General features: G+C 36.5%; 1 protein-coding gene across 4 annotated transcripts in view; it reads left to right on the forward strand.

Moving 5' to 3' along the window:
- The window catches only part of Sytl5 (synaptotagmin like 5), a 382,433-nt gene that overhangs the window by 333,686 nt on the left and 23,915 nt on the right, over positions 1–24,832 (forward strand). For 3 of the 4 annotated variants that reach the window (XM_075957599.1, XM_075957600.1, XM_075957601.1), the window contains 7 exons: positions 1,725–1,854; positions 4,356–4,462; positions 10,372–10,464; positions 11,388–11,453; positions 14,494–14,672; positions 16,343–16,442; positions 18,206–18,367. In XM_075957599.1, coding sequence (XP_075813714.1) covers positions 1,725–1,854; positions 4,356–4,462; positions 10,372–10,464; positions 11,388–11,453; positions 14,494–14,672; positions 16,343–16,442; positions 18,206–18,367 — 837 coding nt within the window. The remainder of the gene's footprint in view (positions 1–1,724; positions 1,855–4,355; positions 4,463–10,371; positions 10,465–11,387; positions 11,454–14,493; positions 14,673–16,342; positions 16,443–18,205; positions 18,368–24,832) is intronic. The other variant, XM_075957602.1, reaches the window with a different exon arrangement.

Raw genomic sequence — 24,832 nt, forward strand, 5'->3', positions numbered from 1 at the left:
AAATGTCAACAATATGACTGCTGAGGGGGTTAATCAGTTTCCTCCAAGGCTGGGTTCTCACATAGGTTTTCCAATCTCAAGTGGTCAGCCTTGGACACACATGTACATACAGGCAATACTAAATGAACACAGTAAGTTACACACACATGTTTTATATATATATATATATAGTATATACTATACTATATTTTTATATGTGTTTATACGAACTATTGTTTTTATATATTCAATGATGGCCTAATATTAATGACAGATTAAAAATAATAATTAAAGAAGAGATTATTAATTTGGGAATGAATCAAGAAAGGAGTTGAGGTGTAGAGTGATGTAGATGGAAGTACTCACCGATTTTTTTTTTTTTTACAAAAGCAAGCTTACACTGCCCCTATAGAAATCAGCAGATCTGGGATAGGGGTTGCTTTTTGTCAGAGTACACAATGAAAACTAATCTCAGACTGTATTCTGCCACCTGTACAAACATTTATTTGTAGCTAGGCATCCCCTAAATCACCTATGGCTCTAAGATGAAGAAGTACCTGCTGCATCCTGCAGGACTGTTGGGATTAGGTGCACTGGGCTCTCTGATGGAAAAGCTGCAACCCCATCCCAATCTCAGCCTGTTTATTGTATGACAGTCTAGTAGGGAGGTGGGCTCATTGCGTACAGCTGAACATGGTTACAGTTTAGCTAATCTCAGTAGCTGTCTTCTGGCCATAAACATCCAAGGGAGAATAAAGCTACTGTGGATATTTTCTACACATACTATCAACATTGTATAAATACCGGAAGAAGGCTTTGCCATTCCTCTGTGAATGAGACATCGGTCCTTGACATGGCTATTCTTCTATTGAATGATACACATACACTCAAGACTTCACCTGCTGCCTACAAGTTTCCATTCTCACAGACACTAATAAGCATCATGCATGACATTTTTATTTTAACATACATGTAACTATATTTTGATCACTCAGTCTTCTAGGTGGAAATATGACGGGGTCTTGGATAATTGTGGTCAGAGGAAGTATAGTTTATGTGAGTTGGCTTACTTGGTTTTCCATATTACCACAATGTTTGAGATACAACTTAAAAAGAAAAGTTTGCTTTAGCTTAAAGTTTTTGAGCTTACAGATCAGAAAAAAAAATAAAGAGAAAAAAATGTCCTCCTTTGTGGCAAATAATAAAATAAGAATATGCCAGAAGCAAACTGCTCATGTCATGATTGCCAATTACCAAAAACCATGCACTTGGCACACATCTTAAAGGATTTTATTATCATCCCATAACACCAACCTGAAGATCAAAGTACCTGTTGTTTGGCCCTTTGGTGTAAGTTCCCTGATTAAAACCACAGCAGAGTATTTGAGGAGATGGATGTTGACAGAGGACAAATAAAAAACCAAGCAGTTCTAAGGCTAAGCGCTACTCCATGTAAGATTAGAAGTTCCTATACAATCTTTCTTGCTAATCTTATATCACTAGTTCATGAGTGAAAGAAGTATTCAAATATGTTTTATGCCAAATTGAAACCTTCTTGAATTCCATTTTATACAGTAGCTTTCTAAGTATGGGCTTCTGATAAGGATCCTTCAAATGTTATTTCATCCCCTCCTCCAATAATACATATAAATATCTTTATACTAAAGTGTACTTATATGAAGGGGTTTTAAGAGAAATCAGTCAGTATAATGTTCCTGTTTTTCATTTTCTTCCTCTGCGGGAAGGACCGTGTTGTTGAAAAGTCCATGGCTGTGGGTGCCAAGGAAAGCCCCTCTGAGGAGCTGACAAAGAGTCACCGCAGAAACACATCTGGACCACCTTCCATCGCCGTGTCGGGTGCCTCCCTTTCTTCGGGTAGGCAGTCACAATATGAGCACTGTACTGTTAAAAAACAGACTGAAACAAACCGAATCGCCTGCTTTATAGGGTATTGAGTAGATGTTTTAGACTTGAGAAGACAATCATCCATTATAGTAATAGGTCAAAGCATAACCAGTTTCCAAGAGTGATCCCAGGTGAGCCTTAGGTCCAATGCACTAAAATAAAATCTACTTATTGAGTGTATAGCTTTGCTCTAAGTCATTGTTATGGTTCAAAGCTATACAAGGTTATCAATTTAGAAAGATAGAAAATACAAATAGTTCTAGGGTACATTTCTTATGACGGGTAATAACTCTCACCTAGGGATCAAGGAAATGAAAGTTCCATCAGTAGAGACCAGACATTCCATATACCCACACAAACTGTTTCATCCTTTAAAACGGAATTATTTGTAAGTTTCTTGGTGTGCTTCCTATTGCGGTGATAAACACCATGACCTAAGGCAACTTGGAGGAGAATAGGTTTATTTCCTTATATAGCTTATAGTCTCTCATGAAGGGAAAGCAGGAACTAATGACAGACTGTGGACGAATGTGGTTTACTGGCTTGCTCCTCACAGCTTGCTCAACCTGCTTCCATCTACACCCCAGGACCACCTGTTCAGGGGTAGTGTTGGCAACACTGATCTGGTTCCTTCCATATTAATAACCATCAAGAAAATTCCTCACAGACTTACCTACTGGCCAATCTGAGAGAGGGAGACATTTTCTCAACTGACCTTCCCTCTTCCCAGCAATAAGAGTTAAAAAAAGAGCCATGAGTCTAAAAGAGTTTGGGTGGGGTGTGTACATGGGATGGTTTGGAGGGACCTAAGGGAAGGGGAAGTGATAAAATTATACTATAATCTCAAATATATATATATTAAAATAAATAAGTACAATATCATCTCTATAAGAGGAATTCCATGATACTTTAAAGAAAAAACTATCAAGCATGTATATTAAAGATATTAGCAAGAAATCTTTTTATTTATATAGATATTTATATTGCAGTTTATTACCTATGAGTAAGAAAATTCTTCAGAGAAATACATTGTTATTGTAATGTTTATGTACCATATGCTGAACTCAATTCATGCATTAAACCATTATCTATTGCTAAAGGATAATATCTGCATGCTGCCTAAGGCTGGATTCTAGCTTGTAACTTGACTTGCAAAGAGGCCTTTTCTAGGCAACAGGCTCCTAAAGGGTTTGTGTGTGCATGTTTTTGTGTGTTTGTGGGCATACCCATGTACAGGTGTGGCACTGGGGCCCAGAGGTCTCTAAAAATGCATGTTCTTAAAATTAGAAAGGGGGCCCAACAACAAGGTGAAGTGGGTAAAGGCACTTGCTGCCAACCCTGACAACCTGTGTTCAGTTCCCTGGGCCCACATGATGAAAGGAGAGAACCAACTCCCAAAAGCTGTCCTGTGATTTTCACTTTTGCATCATGGCACACATGAATGTGCACATACATTAAATAAATGAATATATTTTTAAAAGAAAGATAATAAAGTAGTTCACTCATTTGATGAAAAACTGTAACATATCCTAGACACTAACGTCATGAAGTTACCTTCTACTGCATGTCTTCCACAACCCCCGATCATTTAGAGTGTATTCTACCAGGCACTGTGCTAAACCCCTCCTCATCACTCTATTTGCCATTTCAAATTTAAGTATCTGATTGCTCTCTCCAGTCTCTCTCCTCCATAAGCAACTATATTTGTCTCAGCAGGGCTTTAGAACAGAACTATTCTGTGAAAGTAAGCTGCCCTGACTTGGTAAGGTGTCTACAGTATTGCTGAGAAGCACATCATTTTTTCACTGATAATTTAAAAACTGAAATAAAGATCTTCTATTCATGAAGGAATGTTCTAGTAGCTAATGAAATTAAAACCTCTCAATCTCTCTATAGTCACTCCCTTTTGCATGAAAGGAAGCCACATCATTCAAAAGTGGAAATTTATGATCGGTTGACTTCATCTTATGTCAAATGTGGAAACAGTGAATTCTCTTCAAGAATGTTAAGTTCTTTTCTTGTCAAGCTTAAGGACCCAATCTATGAGCATTTTTAGTATTTCGAAAGGAGTAAATCAGAATCTTTAAACAGCTTAAACCTACCCTTGGATCTTAGAGCATTTAACTCCCTGTGATCAAAGGACAAATGAACACAGATGTGTCCATGGTCGAATTAAGGCAATTTCAAAAACACTGTAAAAATGTGAGTGTGTCAAATTAAAGCAGCATGGAGTTTGTGAGCCTGGGTGCTGTTTCTACTGTATTGTATTCTCTCTTTCTCTGTCTGTCTGTCTGTCTGTCTGTCTCTCTCTCTCTCTCTCTCTCTCTCTCTCTCTCTGTGTGTGTGTGTGTGTGTGTGTGTGTATGGATGTATAAACTGAAATATTGAAATACTTAAATGTTTGCAATGGAAATGAAGAACCACAATGGAATAAGCTGGTTCACATCTGCATTTCGTATTTATCCCTCCAGACCGGAGTCAATCTGAGTTAGATTTCAGTGAGTCATTTACAGAAGACATAGAGGATACTTCAAGCATAAGAAGCAGATCTGTCCCTGGGACATTAGACAAAGACTTGGTAAGTTGGATGCGGGAGAAAGTTTGATAACACATGGAAAGGAAGGCATGATCTTGCTTCAAGCATTTGCAGTTTTAGGTGACAAGTTGAGGGTAGAAAGAAGACACAGAATATGTCTTCGGGTAGGTTTTATGATCAAATATAAAAGAAACTAAAACACTGTAATTGAAAAACTAAAAACAGCACTGCAATTAAAATTGCAATATATACATGTAATTTGAGATGATATAAAGAAACAGCAATGAATTAAAAATTATATAGTAAGAGAAAGTACATTGTGTTCTTAGTATGAATGGGATATTTAATATGTACATGAAATGAAGTAACATTATATTCCAACTATATATTAAAAACACATAAAACTGTGTTTTAAAAAGCCACAACCTTGTGGTAAAATTTTAGTTATATCTATAAAACTGTACTTTAACAGTTTAACTCTAGACAGTTGCATGGCTGTGGCAGACTGAGGAGTCACTGACAGTGGCACCAGGTTTTATTCCTACTGCATGCACTGGATTTTTGGGAACCCATTATCTTTGAATGGATTCCTTGCTCAGCCTAGATACAGTAGGAAGGGCCTTGGACCTTCCCCATCAATGTGCCTTACCCTCTCCGAGGAGTGGATGGGGATGAGGTATAAGTGGAGGGAGTGGGAGGATGGAACTTGGATTGATATATATAATGAAAAAACAGATAGTTTTGTTTTCTTTTTAAAAATAAAAATGAAGGGGCTGGAGAGATGGCTCAGTGGTTAAGAGCATTGCCTGCTCTTCCAAAGGTTCTGAGTTCAATTCCCGGCAACCACATGGTGGCTCACAACCATCTGTAATGAGGTCTGGTGCCCTCTTCTGGCCTGCAGACATACACACAGACAGAATATTGTATACATAATAAATAAAAATAAATAAAAAAATAAAAATGAAAAATTGATTGATGAAAGTCATTAAAATATGATTTCAAACAGTCACAGTATATGCCATTTTAAATGTTGATATTATTAAGCCATTTACATTACAACTTAGAATACAACATGGATTTTCATATTAATAAATAAGGTTCTGGGGGTTTGGAAAATGCAATAAGATAAAATAGAAATGTTTTATAAGTTTTTAGAATGATTTTATAAGGACTCACAATAAATTGGGCCGTTCCACATTAATCAATCAAGAAAATGCCCCACAGACTTGCGTACAGGTCAATCTGATAAGGATATTTTCTCAACTGAGGTTCCCTCTTTCCAGATGGACCTAACCAGAACAATGGGCATTAAAAAGGAAATGACATACTGAAAATGGAATTGAGAAAGAGATTGTAGCTTGCCTGTTTTAGTAGCAATTTTGTGATTGTCTGCTCATGATTGGCTGAGACTCATCTACAGTTATAATACTAAGTTACAGCTATTTACATATCAAGTTATTTTGTGGTGCATTGTGTATGGAAACACCTTTAGGCCAAACTTAAATTTTATATGGAAGCCTCTTCGGGTCAAACTTAAAATTTCCTATGGAAAAATTCAGGGTGTATACAGCTTTACAAATGAATTCCATCAAATATTTGAGCTTATTGCTGTTGTAGACACAGTATCACTCTGTAACCCAGACTAGACTGGTACTATGTAGCCCAGGCTGTCCTTAAACTTGCATGCAGTCCTCTGACCCTAGCTTCCCTAATAATGATGTTAAAGGTGTGAGCCACCAGGCCTGGTCCATTAAGTATTTGAAAAAGAAACCATGTAATTCACAAATTCAGTCAGAACGTTGAGGGCATGATGGAAGTATTTCCATAGTCCATTACTTCTCTGGTTAACAAAGCTCCATAGGCATCACAAGAGAAAACAGCAGCTCAGAACATAGAACGAATACAAGTGCTATCCTTTAATAAAATCTCAATAAGCCCCATCCTCTTACAAAAAGAAAAAAAGAATCACATACTATACCTAAGTGAGATTTACTCCATAGAAGCAAGGTTGATCAACCATTTAAAAAAATAAATGAATGTAGGGGCTGGAAAGAGAGCTTAAAAGTTAAGAATACTTACTGCTCTTAAAGAGGACCTGAATACTTTTAATTAATTTATTTATTAAAAAGAACCTATCTGTTCTCATTTTACATAACAATCCCAATTCCCACTCCCTCCCCTCCTCTTGTTCTCTCCACCTTCCTCCAAGTCCACTCCCAATCCACTCCTCAGAGAGGGTAAGGCTTCCCATGGGGAGTCACCAAAGTCTAGCGCATTGCTTTGTTGCAGGACCAAGGTCCTTCCCACTATATCTAGGCTGAGGAAAGTATTATTCAAAAAAGAATGGATTCCAAAAATACAATACAAGCAGTAGAGATAAATCCTGGACTCATTGCCAGTGGTCTCTCATTCTGCCCCAGTCACACAACTGCCACCCACATTCAGAGGGCCTAGTTTAGTCCTATACAGGTTCTCCTATTGTCAGTCTGGAGCCAGTGAGCTCCCATTAGCTTGGGTCAGCTGTTTCACTGGATGTCACCATCATGGTCTTGACTCCTTCGCTCATATTATCACCCCTCCCTGTCTTCAACTGCACTTTGGGAGCTCAACCCAGCACTCTAATGCAGGTCTCTGCATCTGCTTCCACCAGTTACTGGATGAAGTTCTATGATGACAACTAAGTTAGTCATCAATCTGAATACAGGGCAAGGCCAGTTCAGGCACCCCTCCACTACTGATTAGTGTCTTAGCTGGGGTCATCCTTGTGGATTCCTTGGAATTTCTCTAGTGCCAGTTTTCTTGCTAGTATGATTATTGGCTCCCTCAATCAAGATTTTGTTCCTAGCACCTACATCAGCTGACTCACAAGTACATCTAATTCTAGTTCCAGGGGATCTGACACCCTCTTCTGGCCTCCATGAGTACATACACATAGAAATCAAAATAAAATTTAAAGGTTTAAAATTAAATGAAAGCAATATTAGAAAATTACTAGCCATAATATCTCAGTAGGAGAAAAATTATTTGAAAAAACCATATATATATATAAACCTCAACAAGCTAGAATGAAGAATTTCTTCAACTTAATGAAGGGCATGTATAAACAATACAATTAATGTGGTACTTAATGGCAAAAATGAATAAATGATGTCTAAGTCCAGCATATAATCAAAGTTCCTTCATTCAACATTGCACAGGAAGGTAGAGCTATTGGTATAAAAGGGATAAAGAAAAGAATGGAAAAGACAAAGTAAAGAAAGGTTCTCAATGGGGAAAAACAGTTTCAGTGTCACTAATTTTCAGATGATGTGATCCTATGTGTAGAAAATCCTAAATGATATAAAATATGGTATGACTGCAGCTAATTCATAAAGGTTGCAAGACAAAAGATTAATATAAAAAACAATAATATGTTATATGCTATCAGTAAACAGTGGGAAACAAAGTTAAGAATGTAATACTATCAATAACGTGAAAATAGTTTTAAAAAGTAGAAAATAAGTGCATTTTAAAAAGTATAAGGCATACTTTGTGACTTACAAAGTTTTATTGACGTAAATTAGAGACATGAATAAATGAAGAGATAATTCATTTATAGATTAGAAAATTTTGTGTTTTTAAGAAGAAATTTCCTTCCAGGTTAATCTAGTGAATATATACCAATCAAATTCAACTAAGATATTCTATAGAAATCAATATGAGAATTTTGAAATTCATATGAACATACTAGGAGACCAGAACAAAATTTTAACAAAGTTGAATGACTTGCATGACTTGATTTTAAATAGCTTCATTTATAAATTTATTGGTGTAAGTATAGGCAATACATCGACAGAGCACCATAATTGTAATGCGTGATTCACTTAAGAAAAATTGAATTTCATCAAGATTAAAAGTATTTGTACTACTATAAACACTGTTACAAAAATGAAAACAGACCTAAATGTTTGTGAATCATATATTTGTTAAGAACTTCTGTCTTGGACATATATATGGGTACCCTACATTCAATAATAAAAAGACAAATAGTCACCTTCGTGTGTGAAAGACTTTAAAGCTAAATAGTTGTTACCATGAATTCTTTATATTAATCTTTCTACTTTTATGAATGCATGAACACACTTTTGAACACATCCCTTCTCATCTGGATGCTTAGAAGTTTTTGTAATAATCCACTTTTAAAAGAAAGTAAAGAGACAAGGATGAACCCAGCTAAGACCCTAAGCAATAAAGGAGAGGGTGCCCGAGCTGGCCTTGTCCTGTAGTCAGACTGATGAATATCTTAAATATCACCATAGAGCTTTCATCTAGCAACTGATGGAAACAGAGGCAGAGACTCACAATGAAACACTGGGCTGAGCTCCCAAAGTCCAGTTGAAGAGTATAAAGAATGAGAATATGAGCAAAGAGGTCAAGACCATGATGGGTTCATCCACTGAAACAGTTTACCTGAGCTAATGGGAGCTCACCAACTCCAGCAGGACAGGGAAGGAATAAGCATAGGACCAAACTAGTCCCTCTGAATGTGGTTGACAGATGTATAGCTGGAGCAGACTGGGGGCCACTGGCAGTGGCACTGGGATTTATCCCTACTGCTTGTACTGGCTTTTTGGAAACTTATTCTCTTTGAATGGATACCTTGCTCAGCCTAGATATAGTAGGGAGGGCCTTGGGCCTTCCACAAAGCAATGTTTCTTGCCTTCTCTGAAGAGTGATTGGGAATGCGGTGGGGGTATGTGGAGGGAATGGGAGGAGAGGAGGGAGTGGAAACTTGGATTGGTATATATAATGAAAAAAAGATTGTTTTCTTTTAAAATAATTAAATAAAATATCAAAGTAAAGAGACATGATGACTAGAAGTTTGTGTTGTAACCAGTTTATAAGTGTACACTCAGAAATAGAAAATGTAGTAAAAAAAAAAGCACTAGTTGATGCAGCAGTAAGGATATTTTTACCATACTTTAAAGAAATGTCTAGTTTGAAAGTATTCAAGATGATAAATAAATAATAATTCACACCCAGAAATATTAAATTCTTAAGAACTTACAGTAGAAATATTATTTAATATAAATAAACAAAGATCAAATTCGTATCAGTTTTCTATGGTAACACTGAGTACAAGATGAAAGCAGTAATATTTTTAAATTATTCTAAGAAAACTATTTTAGACTCAAACCTTTAAAAACCTACTTAAATATAGCATGACCTCCAAGACATACCTAACAAAAGCCCATATTAAAAGCAGTTTAGGTTCAAATATACTTATGCAAAGAAGAAATCTTAGAACTATTGCAAAAGGTTTTAAAAGCAAATGTCATTACATAAATTGGCCAAGTTCTACTAAAAAAAGCTAAGATGAAAGAAGCAGAAAATAAAGGAAACACATTAAACAAGTCTTTTAATTCTGATTAAAAATACCAAAGTCACTAATCCTATAACACTTATATTAAGCATTAAAAACAAAAAAATGGAACTCATGAATTACAAAAAACAAAATTATTCATGAATTTTTATGTTAAAAATGTGTTGATAAAAATTAGTTAAGAAAGAAATCATAACAGAGATAGGGTAGAAAGAGCCCGGAGAAAGAGGGAGAGTGTGTGTGAGAGAGAGGTTTAATGTGGCAACAGGGCAGGGTGCAATTCTGAACTAAATATCTGGTGCATTGTCCAATACACAAGTCATAGAGACCAGGAAGGTGGAAATTAAACCCAGGTCTGAAGAATTCCAAATTTCCTTCAAGAAAGTGATGCTAAAAAAGAGACCCTCTAATGCCCAGCCCCTGTCTACTCCTTTGATTTTATAATTAAGATTAACTGAAAGTGCAAAAACTTAAACCTGTTTTTCTTTGATTTTCCAACTGTTTGTGAGATAAACCTTTGTTTCATTTAAAAAGATATCCTCCTATGGTAAAAATAAGCTTAAACTATTGACTTTTACATTCTTTCTAGAACTCCTTAGAAGATGCTGAAGATGATGCCAATGACTTAGTGTCCTCTGGGTTTTCTGCAAGTCCCCACAGTCTGGCAACAGGCCTTTCAATGGTAAGCATTCTCACAGAAACTTTCTTTCTCTTGTTCATTCCTTGTGCATTTTCAAGAGGTGGGAAGGTTTGATCATATGTCCCAAACTGCCGCAGGTTCCTGCTTGCCCTGTGCCCATACTTCACCTTGCACTCTATTTTGATTCTTGAATCCTTTCTTTTTCTGCTATGATCATAATCCAGCTTTTGAACTCTCTTCATTTCCATTTTATAAAGTCCTGGATAAAGAAGAGTTTGAAAACTCACAGCACAAAAAATTAAATGGTGAAGGAGTTAGAAAGGCTAATTGCGATGATATGATCATTGACAGGTGCATGAGTCTTTGGCACTCCTATAAACATACACAATTGTTTCGTAAATATCTGCAGAAATTCTTAAATTTCTTCATTTTCTAATTTAGGCCCAGTCATCTGAAGTCTATAAATTATTCCAATTCTCTGCTGATAAGTTCTTCTCATATCATTCTCACAATTCCCCAAATGTTCTCTGCACTACTGCCAGCCATTTTCCTACAAAACATCCCTACTTTCCTTTCTTTCCTACTCAAAAGAACTGCTCAGAGTTTCCCAATGTCTTCAAGGAAAACTCTGCTCTTACCTTGGGTTAAAAATCCCCTTTGAGGGGGCTGGAGAGATGGCTCAGAGGTTAAGAGCACTGATTGCTCTTCCAAAGATCCTGAGTTCAATTCCCAGCAACCACATGGTGGCTCACAACCATCTATAATGAGATCTGGTGCCCTCTTCTGGCATACAAACATGCATGGGAGGAATGTTGTATACATAATAAATAAATAAATCTTTAAAAAAAATCCCCTTTGAAACCTTTAGATACCAACATGCTATTGTATCTGTGCATTTCTTTGCTTCTCTGTTTTCGATGCTCTAATACCCTTTTTCTTTTGGTCATTGGATGGCATCCTTAAAGAACTCCCAAGCAGGATCTGATAGGAAGAGGAGCTACCTAAATGTGCCTGATGCTGATTCAGACACCGTGAGTCTTCACCCTTGCTATTTTCCCCTTTCCAACCATACTTCAGAAGTTCCATGGTTTGAGAAATATGATTGGATTAGCAGTTCCACTTGTTTTCTGACTGGTACACAGCCAGATACTCCTTTCAGAAGGGATTCATAAGCTGAAACATCTCAATAGTTTCAGTTCATTAAATGTTAGAATCTGAGTACCAGTCAAAAGACATGTCCCAAAATGGTTTATTGATGAGTATCTCTATTTTAAGTCACAGCCATGTTTTGATTTTAACAAAGTGGTTTATCAGTAGTAAAATTGTCATAATTAATTTAAATCCTCCTAAGTCTCAATTTTGTGACTGCTTAAATTTTTTCTACTCATAGGGATCCCTCATCCTTGTCTGATCATATAGTTACAGGAGGCTGTGTTGAAAGTATGGGCCAGTTATACAAGAAGGTGTTGAGTTTAGTCCACACGGCTTTTGACTAGAAACCCAGAACTTTTCTCTGTGGCATCCTGCACACCTGGAACTGTGGTCAGGCAAGGGTCTGGAGATTAAAGAACACATGGAGACCTGGGTCACTCTTGAAGCAACAATGCCAATTTTATTATGTTCCAAGGCAGCTTATATAGTGTTCTCCTTGACTAGTGGCCATGCCCCAGCTCTCAGGATTTTCTAATGCAAGCTTCCAGAAACCATTTCTTTGTCATCAGGAGCTCATGTGGGTTTTGGGCTCAGAGCAGCTGCAAGCATAGAAAAACAAGTTGTTTACTTCCAGCAGGCAAAAGTTATAGAAAGTTCAGGGTCTGTGGGTATGCAGCTCCCAACATTCCTCTATGGCTTAGTTTTACTAACAAATTTGTGAACCAGAGTTTCTCCGTGTGTAGATTAGTTGAGGTTCATTCATGAAGCTTTTAAGGCTTGAACCATGGTCCATATATCAACACTATTGTATAACCATGGACCCCCAAACTTTCCCAATTAATGCAGCCCCTAGAATCTCAATAATTATCTAATGTAACTCCTAAGTGAGAAGAAGTAAGGACTAGTTTCCCAAAAACTTAAGAACAGAATTTTTTAATTTACCTGAATTATTCTTTTTTCAAATAGTGATTAAGTTCTGAACTTAAGTGCTTCCATTACTTACTAACAGCATGTGTGTACTTGCTGAGTACTATATAGTTTTTCAGTTCTTAGAATCTCATTAGATAGCACCATGTTCAACTGAAATTAATGTTTCTGCTTATTTTTTGCCTTGAGAAAAGTTCATTTTGTTTGAGAAACTCAAGACCCTTCTGCCTTCATCTCCCAAATTCTCAGATGAAGGGCATGCACCATAATACCTGCATTCTATATAGATTTTAATGGATTTTTTTAGATTGAAGAAATTGTCAAAAGTTCATCATATCACAAATAGTAATTCATTATAAAAATAAAGTATGATCTTAATAATGACAATGCAACCTGCTAGTTAGTGCTTTGCCAATTCTGTATGCTGTCTGATGTATGCTGCTGTAGCTGTGTTTCCCTTTTAAATCTTTTTTGGAACTCCTTGAATTTACAGTGATACTCTGGGGTACAAGCACACATTATTCCGGCCCTAAGATCTAGTTGTCTGTAGAAAAACTAAAATGCCAGACTGTAATCCGGACTTAACCTTCATTCTAAAATGATCCTCAGTAGATTTTTTATGTAGTTAACATTTTAAATTCTGTTGCATTATTTTAAGAATAAGAAAGACAAATTCTGTTACTTATTGATTCTCTTTAAGAAATCGCTTGTGTGGGTTGTGATAGCTCACACCTGTAAGATTTGCTGGAGGAGGCACAGGCAGGAGGATCATGTGTTCAAAATCAGCCTGGGCTATACATTAAAAGAAAAAGAAATAACTTATATGCAATTTTAAAATTATTGGTTCATTCTTGCCTTTGACTTCTGTTTAAAAGAGATTATGAACTAAGTCAGATAATCCTGTTTCTTGAAAAAATACATCCTGTTTAAAACACAATACCCTTTTAAAAACAATGACAATAAAATCCAATCATGGACATATACAGACACAGAGATAAATAGATAGAAATATAGATACATTCATGTATCCACACATGATATATGATGGATAGATGAGATATAGATACAGATATATATCCATGTATATGAATGAATGAAAATTCTACATTCTTTGTACTTCTGTACTCTTCGCTTCTCAGTGGTGAATAAGAGGTTAATGAAATTACTGTATCATTCATGAATGTCACTGGGCTTTTGTTTCCAACATGTTAATAAGATACAGAGTCTTTGTTTCTGGTACTTAATAATAATGCTACATTGATTTAAAATATGTATATTATGTTCTGAATGTTTTGACAGAATTTTTATTCACCCTTATAGAATTTTTTTAGGTTTTTATATTAAATGAGGTCCTTAATTTCTTGGTGCTATATTTAGGTCGTTTACTATTACATGGAATTTCAAAGCCATGGTTCTTAAACTACCTATGTATCCACACAGCTATGAAGCTGGGGAACTTACACCCTGTGAGTATAGGATGTCTAGCTACACCTTTTTTAAGGCTGTAGCTGTGGTTCCCTGAGGACTGATGACACAAACCTTAAGAGTGCAAAGAAAGACACTAAGATTTTTGTTAACTCACAATGTAGATCATTATGGTCTAGATATGTAAATATATTACATTTGAGTCTATCATCAAAAAAAGTAGACAGTGACAGGGATGGAGAAGCAAGATTGTGTTAGAAACCTCCAAATGACTCCATATTCCTTAGAAGACATGAATAAAGGATTTTAGCTAACTTAAAGGAGATACTTCCTCTCTAGCAAGCTTTCTGCCTCCCTTACTGATGGAGCTAAGTGGGTATTCTTTTCAGGTTAGAATTTTGTGCAGCACCAGCAAAACAAGTAAAGGTATTAACTTGTTTCCTTCCCTCACCTTTGACTCCCCTGCTAGTTACATAGAACACCAACTAACATTGACTAAAGGGGGTGGAGTTTTGCATAGAGCCTGAAAATATTACTGGCTGACTTTCTTCATCTTGTTTACTACAGAGCAGCCTTAACAGCATGATGAGTGTTTACAGTGAGACAGGAGACTACGGCACCGTGAAGGTAACCGGGGAAATTCTCCTCCACATCAGCTACTGCTACAAAACTGGCAACCTCTACATTTTTGTCAAGAATTGCAGAAACCTGGCCATAGGTGATGAAAAGAGACAGAGGACAGATGCGTAAGTACATGGGATGCTCCAGAGCTGTCTCTAGTACTACATTCTCTGTCTTCACTTTTCCATGTCACGCATATGTCCTCTTCAGAAGAAGTTAAGGATTACCTTTAGTTAAGAACTTTCTCAGAGTCAGGAGGTGGCAGTGCATGCCTTTAATCCCAACAACAAAGCCACTCTGGTCTACAGAGCAATTCCAGGACAGCCATAACTGTTATACAGCAAAATTCTGTCTTGATAAACCAAAAAAACAAACAAAATAAAAAACCTTCGTAGAAAGCTACTTGTGTCTAGGCATGGTGGTACATGCCTTTAATCCTAGCACTTGCACTCGGGAGGCAGAAGCAGGAGGATCTCTGTGAGTTTAAGATCAGCCTGGTCTACAAAGTGAGTTCCAAGAAAGTCAGGGTTGTTATACAGAGAAACCCTGTCTCAAAAAAACAAAAGAAAAAAGAAAAGAAAAAGAAAGAAAGCTACTTTTCATTTCCTTTCTATACTGTAGTTCTAAATATTCTCTGGAGTATGAATATAAATATTGTATCCCCGATTATCTGATTTGAAAGAGGCCTTTAAATGATTCAGAACTAACAGAGGCCACTTGTGGAGGAAGAAAACTGACATATTGGCACACAGCATGATGCCTAAGAGGGTTGTGCTGATTGCTTAAAATATTTTTCATGCAGGATATTGTGATCATATTCTTTTCCCTCTCAACCCTCCCAGATTCCCCCTACCAACTTTACGTTCTTTCTCTCTCTTAGAACAAAACTAAAGCATGTGTGTGCACGCATGTGTGCATATGTGTGTGCACAACACACACACACACAATACAGAGTCCAATTTGTGTTAGTCAACTACTCCTGAGCATGAGGCCTGCTTTGGAGTATACTTGATTATACCCAGTGTTACACCATTGAAGAAATCCATTTTCTCTCTCCCAGCATCTCTTAATCATAAATATCTTCCCGGGGGGGTGACTTGTTGCTCATTTTATACTCTCTAAATTTTAAATGGCTAAATGACAAACATAATTATTTTGGCTTGCATAGAAAGGAATCATCTAAAACCCCAGTGGATGTGTTTCAGAACTCTAGTATAATATGTTTCAATCTTGTTCTTGTCTCTGTCTTTTCTAATGTCTCTGTCCCAAAACACTTCTAAAATGGCTACCCAACACAAGCCAAGAAATGGCATTGAAATTCTGTCAAGTTGCCATTTTCCATTGCTTCCAATTCACTGCTTTCTTTCTTTCATTCAAATTAACCCTATGCCCTGACATCAGAAGATAGAGCTAGTAATGGAGAGACATATATCTCAGAAAAGGTTGTAGGATCGTTGTTTTTAGCAGATTCCATTTGTGCAGTAGTACAATATGGCAGCTCTTCCTATATGTTTCATGAGTTAGGTATTGCTGCTATCCCACTTTCTACATTTGAGGAAACAGGTTAAAAACCCAAGGCTATCAAAAGCAGTGATGCATGGGTAGTTCTCCACCAATATACAACACTGCTTCTTTCTTATAGAAAGCCCAGAATTATATTTATGACACCCTGAAGTCTCTTATTTCTATATCTTTTATCCACTTACCCATTCCCTTTACTCACTAAAGTCCTGGAATATTTCTAGTAAAGTTTATATTTGTAAATAATGATTTTTTTATCCTATGTTATTTACAGTTATGTCAAGTCATACCTTCTTCCAGACAAGTCCCGAAACAATAAGCGCAAGACCAAAATCAGAACAGGCACCAATCCAGAATTTAACGAAACACTGAAGGTAAATAAATACCAATATAGGGACTTATGTCATATTAACTAGAACTTCTTTAATTTATAATAAACTACAGGTCAGAAGGTTGTGGCGGAGATATTGTTAAAAGTTCAAGGCTAGTCTGAGATAGCATGGTGACATTCAAACAAGCTTGGCCTACAGAATAAGACTAGTCCCTGTTTCAAAAATACAAAGATACCAAAAAGAAATGAAGAAATAACTAAATGGAGCATTTGTAAATTCCAAAGTTTATATGTGTTTTGGAAAGCTTGAATTTGAATGTTATTAACTTTCTGGAAGTTTATAGAAAAGAAAAAACAGTAAACTATCCTTGCTCTGGTCATTCTCCACTGTTTCTGGGGTTGTGCCTTATGTCAAGATGAGCCAGGAAATTGCAAATTAAATCTAAGCTGGTATATCTTGTCACAAAATAAGTTGCTCCTTAGAGAAATCAGCTTTTTTGGACATTTTTCTTAAATGAACTTTGTCACTAACTCAGCAAAACACTTTGTACATATTTATTGCTTTGTGCTATTTCTTATTAGGATCTCTGAGTTTGGATAAATATAGGTGTGTGGTTAATGAGCACTAGCAATGCAAGGTCAGGTTTGAGAAGTCTCAGAAAATGCCTAGATAAAACATGATCCAGACTTTGGGTTCTAAATTCTAAAGAAATTTCTATTTCTAATGGGTAGCCATAAACAACCCCTTCTTTCACTCTGGATCCACATGGCCTGGTAAGAAAGACAAAGGAAAGATAAAATAAATTAATAATATTAATAATCATAAGAAAATGTTTTAACTTGTGCCCAGAGTAATGGATTCAGAGTTTATCACATTGAGCAGTAGTGATGGAAGAAAGCCACACGTTGTCCACATGCGTTAGGAGAGGTACGTGTGGAAGCAGGGGGTCAATATTAAGACAGACCAAATGAAAAATGAACAAATGCAGGCTGACTTTGAATCCAGTGGTCATAATAGGATAGCAAAGATGATCCCAAGCAGAACACATAATTACAGTGACAGATAAATTCAGGAGGTAGAGAGCTAAAGTTAGTCATGATGGTAACAGCTGGGTCAGGGATACATGCAAATCCAAGCTCAGAAATGAGTCAGTCTGAAGCATGACCCAGATGGATATACAGAACAACAGAAGATTAGAGAATATGTGGTCACGTGGCCATGCTGAACATTTTGCTGGAAAATATTGTGCTGCAAACCCCATAGTATTTATTTTCTGCTAAACCTGTGTGTAGTTTTAACTTCTACTGGGATTTATGAATCTTAGGCTACAATTTCACATGTTAATACTTGTCTGTATTCGAGGTTTTTTTTATTATGAATTAGTAAATTGGAGTATGGTTATATTAAACCTAGAGCTACAAAGTAGACTTGACAAAAACAAACAGGGAAATGACAAAAAAGAAAACCAAGTAAAATTGGAAAGAGCTTTCCTCTTCACCTAATACTTTCAATATTGTCCCTGAAGTTTGTTGACCCCTATAATAATTTGTTTATTAATATATGTGTGTGTATGTATGTATACATGTATATATGTAATGTGTATGTATGCATGCATGTATAGTTCTTAACTAGGTAAAACCTAAAATGTGTTTTAAAGCATATCTTCAATTGTAGCAAAAATATCAGTTTTTTTTTTCATATTGCTGATGCCTATGGTCTGAAAATTGGTGAAGTAAACTTTAGCCTGCTCTACAATTAGATCGAATCCTCACTGCAGAGTGTGATTCTTTACATCTCATTTGTAGTACACCATCAGCCACACCCAGCTGGAAACAAGAACTCTGCAGCTCTCAGTCTGGCACTATGATCGCTTTGGGCACAACAGTTTTCTTGGAGAGGTGGAGATAGCTTTTGACTCATGGAACTTTGAAAACCCATGTGATGAGTGGTTTGTGCTTCAGCCCAAGGTAGGAAATACTTTCAGATTAGTCCACCAGCTACACAATTAAACAAGCATGAACAAATGTGAGAGTTCAGGCCTGAAAATGCTGAAGGCTTCTATTTTCAAGTAATAACAAATATTATTGTAATTTTAATAGATACTATAAATCCGTTATTTTAGAAGCTCTTCATAGATGCATGTTGTATAATATAAAAATATGTAATCATATATGAATAACTTTTATTACTTAAATCCATTTATCATTTGAAGATCTTCATGGATTGCTAAAGACCATCCTACATGATCCTATTATAACAAGAAAGCCTTTTTTATGCCATCAAAAACATATCCACAGAGTATGACCACTTTCAAAACATTATCTCTCTTTTTCATAGGGAGGAATGGTCTTCTTGGCTCACACGAAAAAGCAACTACTTGCCAAAATATTTTTACTTTAGGGATTCATAAAATGGCCGTGTAATCTAGCATGTTCAGTCCTAGAACAACAAAGCCTTGAATTCATTATAACCAACTAAATTTCTTGACATTTACTGTCAGTTTCTAAGTAAGAAGGAGAATGAAAAGGTTACATTTGTGCTGCCAGAGATTATTCTTTATATGTTGTAGCAAAAGGTCATTCGGTAAAGATAGTGAACTGAAATTAGCATTGATTTCCTCATGGCTTCAAAATGCCTATGTGATCTTGAGCAAGTTACTTTCTAAACCTTGATAGTCTAATTTGTAACATAATAATCAGTATGGTATCTGTCACTATAACTCTGAGACCTGGGATATCTGAAGTGCTTGGTTCTCTTAGAGAATTGGTATTATATTTGTATAAGCGTTTTCTATAAGCCTGTCAGCATTCTGTTAGGCACACTGTAAACTGTAAATAAAAGCTTGGTAGTATTTGCATTGATTAGTAGCTTGACCCAGATTGGCAAATCTTACCTAGACTTTGGAGTCTCGGCTTTCTATTCTTCTTTGGCTTCAATTTCAGGTACACACATCATTGACCTCTCTTCCTAGCTCCACGAATGCTAAACCTGTACATTATTAGCTTTGCACTATACTATTCAGAAAAGAAAATGTTTTTTCTCTTCTAACAGTCAAAACAATGTCTTTGGCCTGCCTGGTTCTCTTAACTCTAAATATATTATCCTTCTGATCATAAGCTGATAACTTGCCAGTGAGGTAAGATGTAGTGGTTGGAATAAAAATATTGAAAACACAGTCTGGTCATAACTGTAGGATAGCCACAAAAAATCAGACCCAATAGATATAACTAATTTGAAAGTTGATGTGGGAGCCCCCTATTGTGCTGTGATTATCATTAATGAATAAAGAAAATGTTTTGGACCTATAGCAAGGCAGAACTTAGGTAGTCAGGGAATGCTGGACTGAATGCTGGGAGAAGGAAGAGCTGAGTCAGGGGACGCCATAGAGCCGCCACCAGAGATAGACATGCTGAAACTTTGCTGGTAGGCCACAACCTGGAGATGATACACAGATCAATAGAAATGGGTTAAATTAACATGTGAGAGTAAGCCAATAAGAAACTAGAGCTAATTGGCCAAGCAGTGATTTAATTAATACAGTTTCCGTGTGCTTATTTCTGGGCTAAGAGGCCGGGCACAACAAGTGGCTCTCTCTTCATAAAGAAAGTAAGCAATGTTAGAGAGAAAAACCAAGTGATGTTTCCCATAGCATTATCAGCGGCAACATCACTGGTAGTTAATAGCCACACCCCATGAGGTAAGTAAAATTCTCCCCATCTTATAGATAAAGAAGTTGAGACTTAGAAATTAAATTTGACTTGTGTGGAGTTTGTAAACTACTGCCCTTAAAGTTAGTGTAAACAACCCATAAAAATTTTAGGATATATATGCCCTGTATGAAATAAAGTTTTAAAATTCTTGAGTGCCCTTGTTAATAGCTAGCAATACAGCTTCTGGTTCAGCTTAGGCATCAAGATTTCTTACTATTCACAATTGTGTCGTAGAGTAATGGATAAGTGAGAAGCTTAAGTCCTAAAGACAATTCTATGGAACACCTCTAGTGAATAGTACCAGCAGTTTCCTTTCTCTGCCTCTTAAAGACCTCTTATCCTTAAACTGCAACTCTACACATTTTCTACGTCTTTCATTCCTCATTGTCTTGCAAGTAGAAATTAAGGTTTGTGGTTGGACCATTTACAGCATGTTTATACCAATCACAAAAAAAAAGCCTTCTGTGCAAATAAGTGGTTGTGGTTTGGACCAATCACAAGAGTATAAGATTATTTTTGCCACATATAATAAGCATCTTATGCAGATGAAAATTTGTATTTTCACCAATCACAGCACTGCTTCTTTTCTAGTAATCTTCTTTAGACCAATTATAGCACAATTTTCATGCAAATGAAGATTTTATTGATCCCAATTATAACACTGTCACTTTTTTATTAGATTGTTTTGCACCAATCATTGCAAATGAAGACTGTTTGAACCAATCATATCAATGACTACTTTACCAATAATAACAGCCTTCCTATGCAAATAAAGGACTGTGTTTGCACCAATCATAGCATTATTTAGTTTTACGGCTGACATAATCATCTCATGCAAATGAAGAATTAAACTAAATACAGCATTGTCAGTTTTGAATAGATTATTGAATTGCCTGTTTTGTACCATTTACATAAACTTCTTATGTAAATGAAGATTTGTACTTATACCAATCACAATAGCTTCCCTTTTGTGCCTGACACAAAATTCCCTTATCCAAATGTTTTAGTACCAATCTTTGCTCCTTTTTTTTTAGCTAATCATAGCAATCCATTTTGCAAATAAAGGTTTGTGTTTGTACAAATCATGCCATTTTCAAGTCCCTGTTCTAAGCACACAAGAGATGTACTCTTCCTCTAACATACCTATAAAGACTTACTGTAAGCTCATCTAGAATTTACCAAGTCTTGTGATATTAAAGATTCAGTATAGACTGTATGTACAGCCCAACATCTGAGCACTGTAAGACTAAAGCAGCTGGCTCATACTGTATGGACACAGCAGCTACCTTGTCACGAACTTCCTTTTGTGCTGTCTGCATAAGACCTTGTGCATACATCTTGTCCTGGCAGAGAGGGTGAGTTGTAAGTACTTGCCTCCATCAGAGGCAACAGAGTTTCCTATCAAATGTAATATGACTGGCACTACCACATTTCTACAAAGTTAGAAGACTTGAAATCTTTTCCTCTCCCTCTGCTCTGCATAGATTTTGTTCAGATTGCACATTAGAAGGAACTGAGAAATGGCTGTCAACAGTATTATAACAGTTGATGGTTCAGTCCATCTTCTACCAGGAGCTAAACTGTATGTGAAAGATTCAAACTTCTTTGTTAAGCATAAGTCTACTGACAAAAAGACTGAAGAAATCGTGAAAAAAGGTAATGTACTTTACCAAATGGTGATCCACAACATCTATCTTCACAATATCCATGTGATTCCTCCATCAAAGAATAAGTATGGCTACAATAATTATAATTATTATTATAATTATAATAATAATAAGTGCCTGCCATGGAGCATGTGTGAAAGATAAAGAACAACTCATAGAAGTCCATTCTTTCCTGCCATGTGGCTCCTGGAGATTGCACCAGGCTTGCTGGCAAGTTCTTATCTGCTAAACTATCTTGATGGTCCCATGTTTTCCAAATTTTAAAGACATAGCCTTACAACACATAGCCTTCTGAGATGGCTCAACAGGTAAAAGCAATTGCTCTGTGGGCCTGGTAACCTGAGTTTGATCCCCAGAATCTATAAAAGGGTGGAAAGAGAGAACCTGCTTGTCTTAGTTAGGGTTTCTATTGCTATGAAGAGTCACCATGACCATAGCAACTCTTATACAGGAAAAACATTTAATTGGGTGGCTTATAGTTTTTGAGGTTTAGTCCATTTTCATCATGGCAGGAAACTTGGTGGCATGCAGGCAGACATAGTGCTGGGTAAGGAGCTGAGAATCCTATATCTTTGGCCCACAGGCAACAGTAAGTGAACTGAGACACTGGGCATGGCTTGAGCAGATATGAGATCTCAAAGCCTACTTCCGTAGTGGCACACTTTCTTCATCAAGGCCACTAAAGCCACAACTCCTAATGCTGCCACTCCCTATGAACTTGTGGGGGCCAATTACATTCAAACTACCTTCAAAGTTTTCCTCTACCTCCACACATATGCTATGACATGTGTGCTCTCAGACAAACACACCTAGAACTCATCAACCTTTATGTACTTAGGAATAGTAGTTGATGAATGCAAGAAGCTTAGAAAGAAAAGATAAAATGTCAAACTTGTGTGGTTTAATGTGATGATTTTTTTCACCTTCATTAAAGACAGATGATCTTCGCTGATTAAAGGTCAGAAGTGACAAGACTTGATTATTGTCATTTGTCTGTTTTGTCTTTTTTTTTGAGACACTGTATTTTTATATAGCACTAGCTGCCTTTGAACTCACTACATAGACCAGGTTGGCCTCAAACTCACAGAGATCTGCTTGCCTTTGTCTCTCAAGTACTGGAATTAAAAGTATATACAACCATGGCCAGCAAGACAGTAATTCTTTGTGTTGTGTGTTATAGAGTTGATTTTCACAAAATTTCTTGCTTTTTCTGCCAATAAAATAAAGGCAATAACAAACCATAAAATCAAATCCAGTACAATTATTTGAAACAGTCTCCTTCCTGTGTCAGTCATTTCAGTTCCGGTGACACACTATCGGCTGCTTAGGATTTATTGTGAGCAACCCTAGAGTCTTGAGGTTTTTATCTCTTATCCAGCTAAGGTGGAGTGTGAGTTATAGGGACTGGTTTCTCTAGTAATAAAAGATCAGAATTAATGTTTCCGCAATCCTAACTTCCCTTTACAGGGGAAATGGCAGAGCAATATGCTGTTGTACTGTTTATTCTTGTGTTACTGAAAGTCCTTTAGTACTGAGAGCTTTATTTGTGTTAGGTACTACAACAGGAGCCGGTGGGGAGGCTGGTGCAGACAAAAAAAAAAAGGGATTCAAGTTGTCAAACTTGAGTACTGTGAAGTAGTTTCACAGTACAACTTCCATTTTACTGCATGACATGGAATGCTTGATTACCTATAACTCGTTATCCTTTTGAAAGTCAGGTTAGCTAGTTAGACAAGAAGTGTTTGTCGGTATGAATTGTCATCCAAGCCTTCCCAGGAGGCGCTATTAGAAAAACAAAAGCCTCTGGAAACCAACAGCAAGTTTAAGTGGTTTTCTAAGGAAATGTTCTCTTATTTTGCCTCCAAGCAGAGAGTAAATGTACATTTCTGTAGAATTATTACCGAGCTAAAAGCTGTTCTTTACTTGACAGTGTTGACACTTTTGTCTGTAATTTATTTCCCTACCTTACACCTGCAAATGTATTGGAATGTCTTGGTTTTTTTTTTCTGCATGGAAAGTGGATTTGTCTTTTCAGACAGTAAAAGACAGTGAGTGTCATTTGATTATTTCACACAAACACACACCCATCTGCTTTGAGGATCTCAATAATTTCCTACTGCTTTGGGGTATAGTTTTAATCAATGCTACCTCTTTTCCCTACTCTAAAATATTCACTTGATATGCCCCAGATTTGGTTGCAGCCTAGCATACCATACCTTTATTTTCGAATAAATACAGCTCCCCACTGTTTCTATACCCACATTCCCTGACCTCCCAGTTTTTGCAGGTGAAGGGCCCTTGTAATAATGGAATAAGCTGATTAGAATGTTAGCTATCCGGAAAGTGTTGCAATGAACATGAGAATGCAAAGGTCTTTTTCATTTCCTTTGGCCATATAACCAATAGAAGGAATAATGAATAATATGGTAGTGCCAGTTTTTATCTTCATTATTGAAAGGCATCCATGCTACTTTGTATTACAGCTTTATTAATTTGCATTTCTCTAGTAACAATGTGCAATCATTCCCTTATCTGTATCTGTCCATCTTTAACAGTTGTACATATCATCTTTGTAGTAGGAGCTATTCCAGCAGGTCTGAGGATAAATGGCATGTGAGCTTGATTTGTTTTTACCTAAAATTGATAGTTTTAAGCACTATTCATAAACCCATTGGCATTTACATGCGTTCTTTTGACAATTTTACCAAAATTTAACAAGGTTATTTGGTTTAATTTTGACCTATTTGAATTCCCTCTGTATCTTGGTTACTTACTTCCTATCAGGGGTAGATATTTTCTCCCACCACCTAGACTGTCTCTTTGTTGAGTGTTTCCCTTGTTATACAGAAGTATTGAAATTGTTGTCATTCCAGGTTATAAGATGTGATCCCACTTGCGTTTTTGCTTTTGTTTCTTATGCTTCTGAGATCATATCCCTGCCCCTGCCAAAATAAATGGTTGACAAAATCAGTGCCGTATAACTTTTCCCCTACACTTGCCAAATTATTTTCTAGTTGTCTTACCCTTTTGGGTCTTACAGGTAAATCTCTAATCC

The sequence above is a fragment of the Microtus pennsylvanicus genome, chromosome X, assembly GCF_037038515.1.
Source record: "Microtus pennsylvanicus isolate mMicPen1 chromosome X, mMicPen1.hap1, whole genome shotgun sequence".
Taxonomy (NCBI): Eukaryota; Metazoa; Chordata; class Mammalia; order Rodentia; family Cricetidae; genus Microtus; species Microtus pennsylvanicus.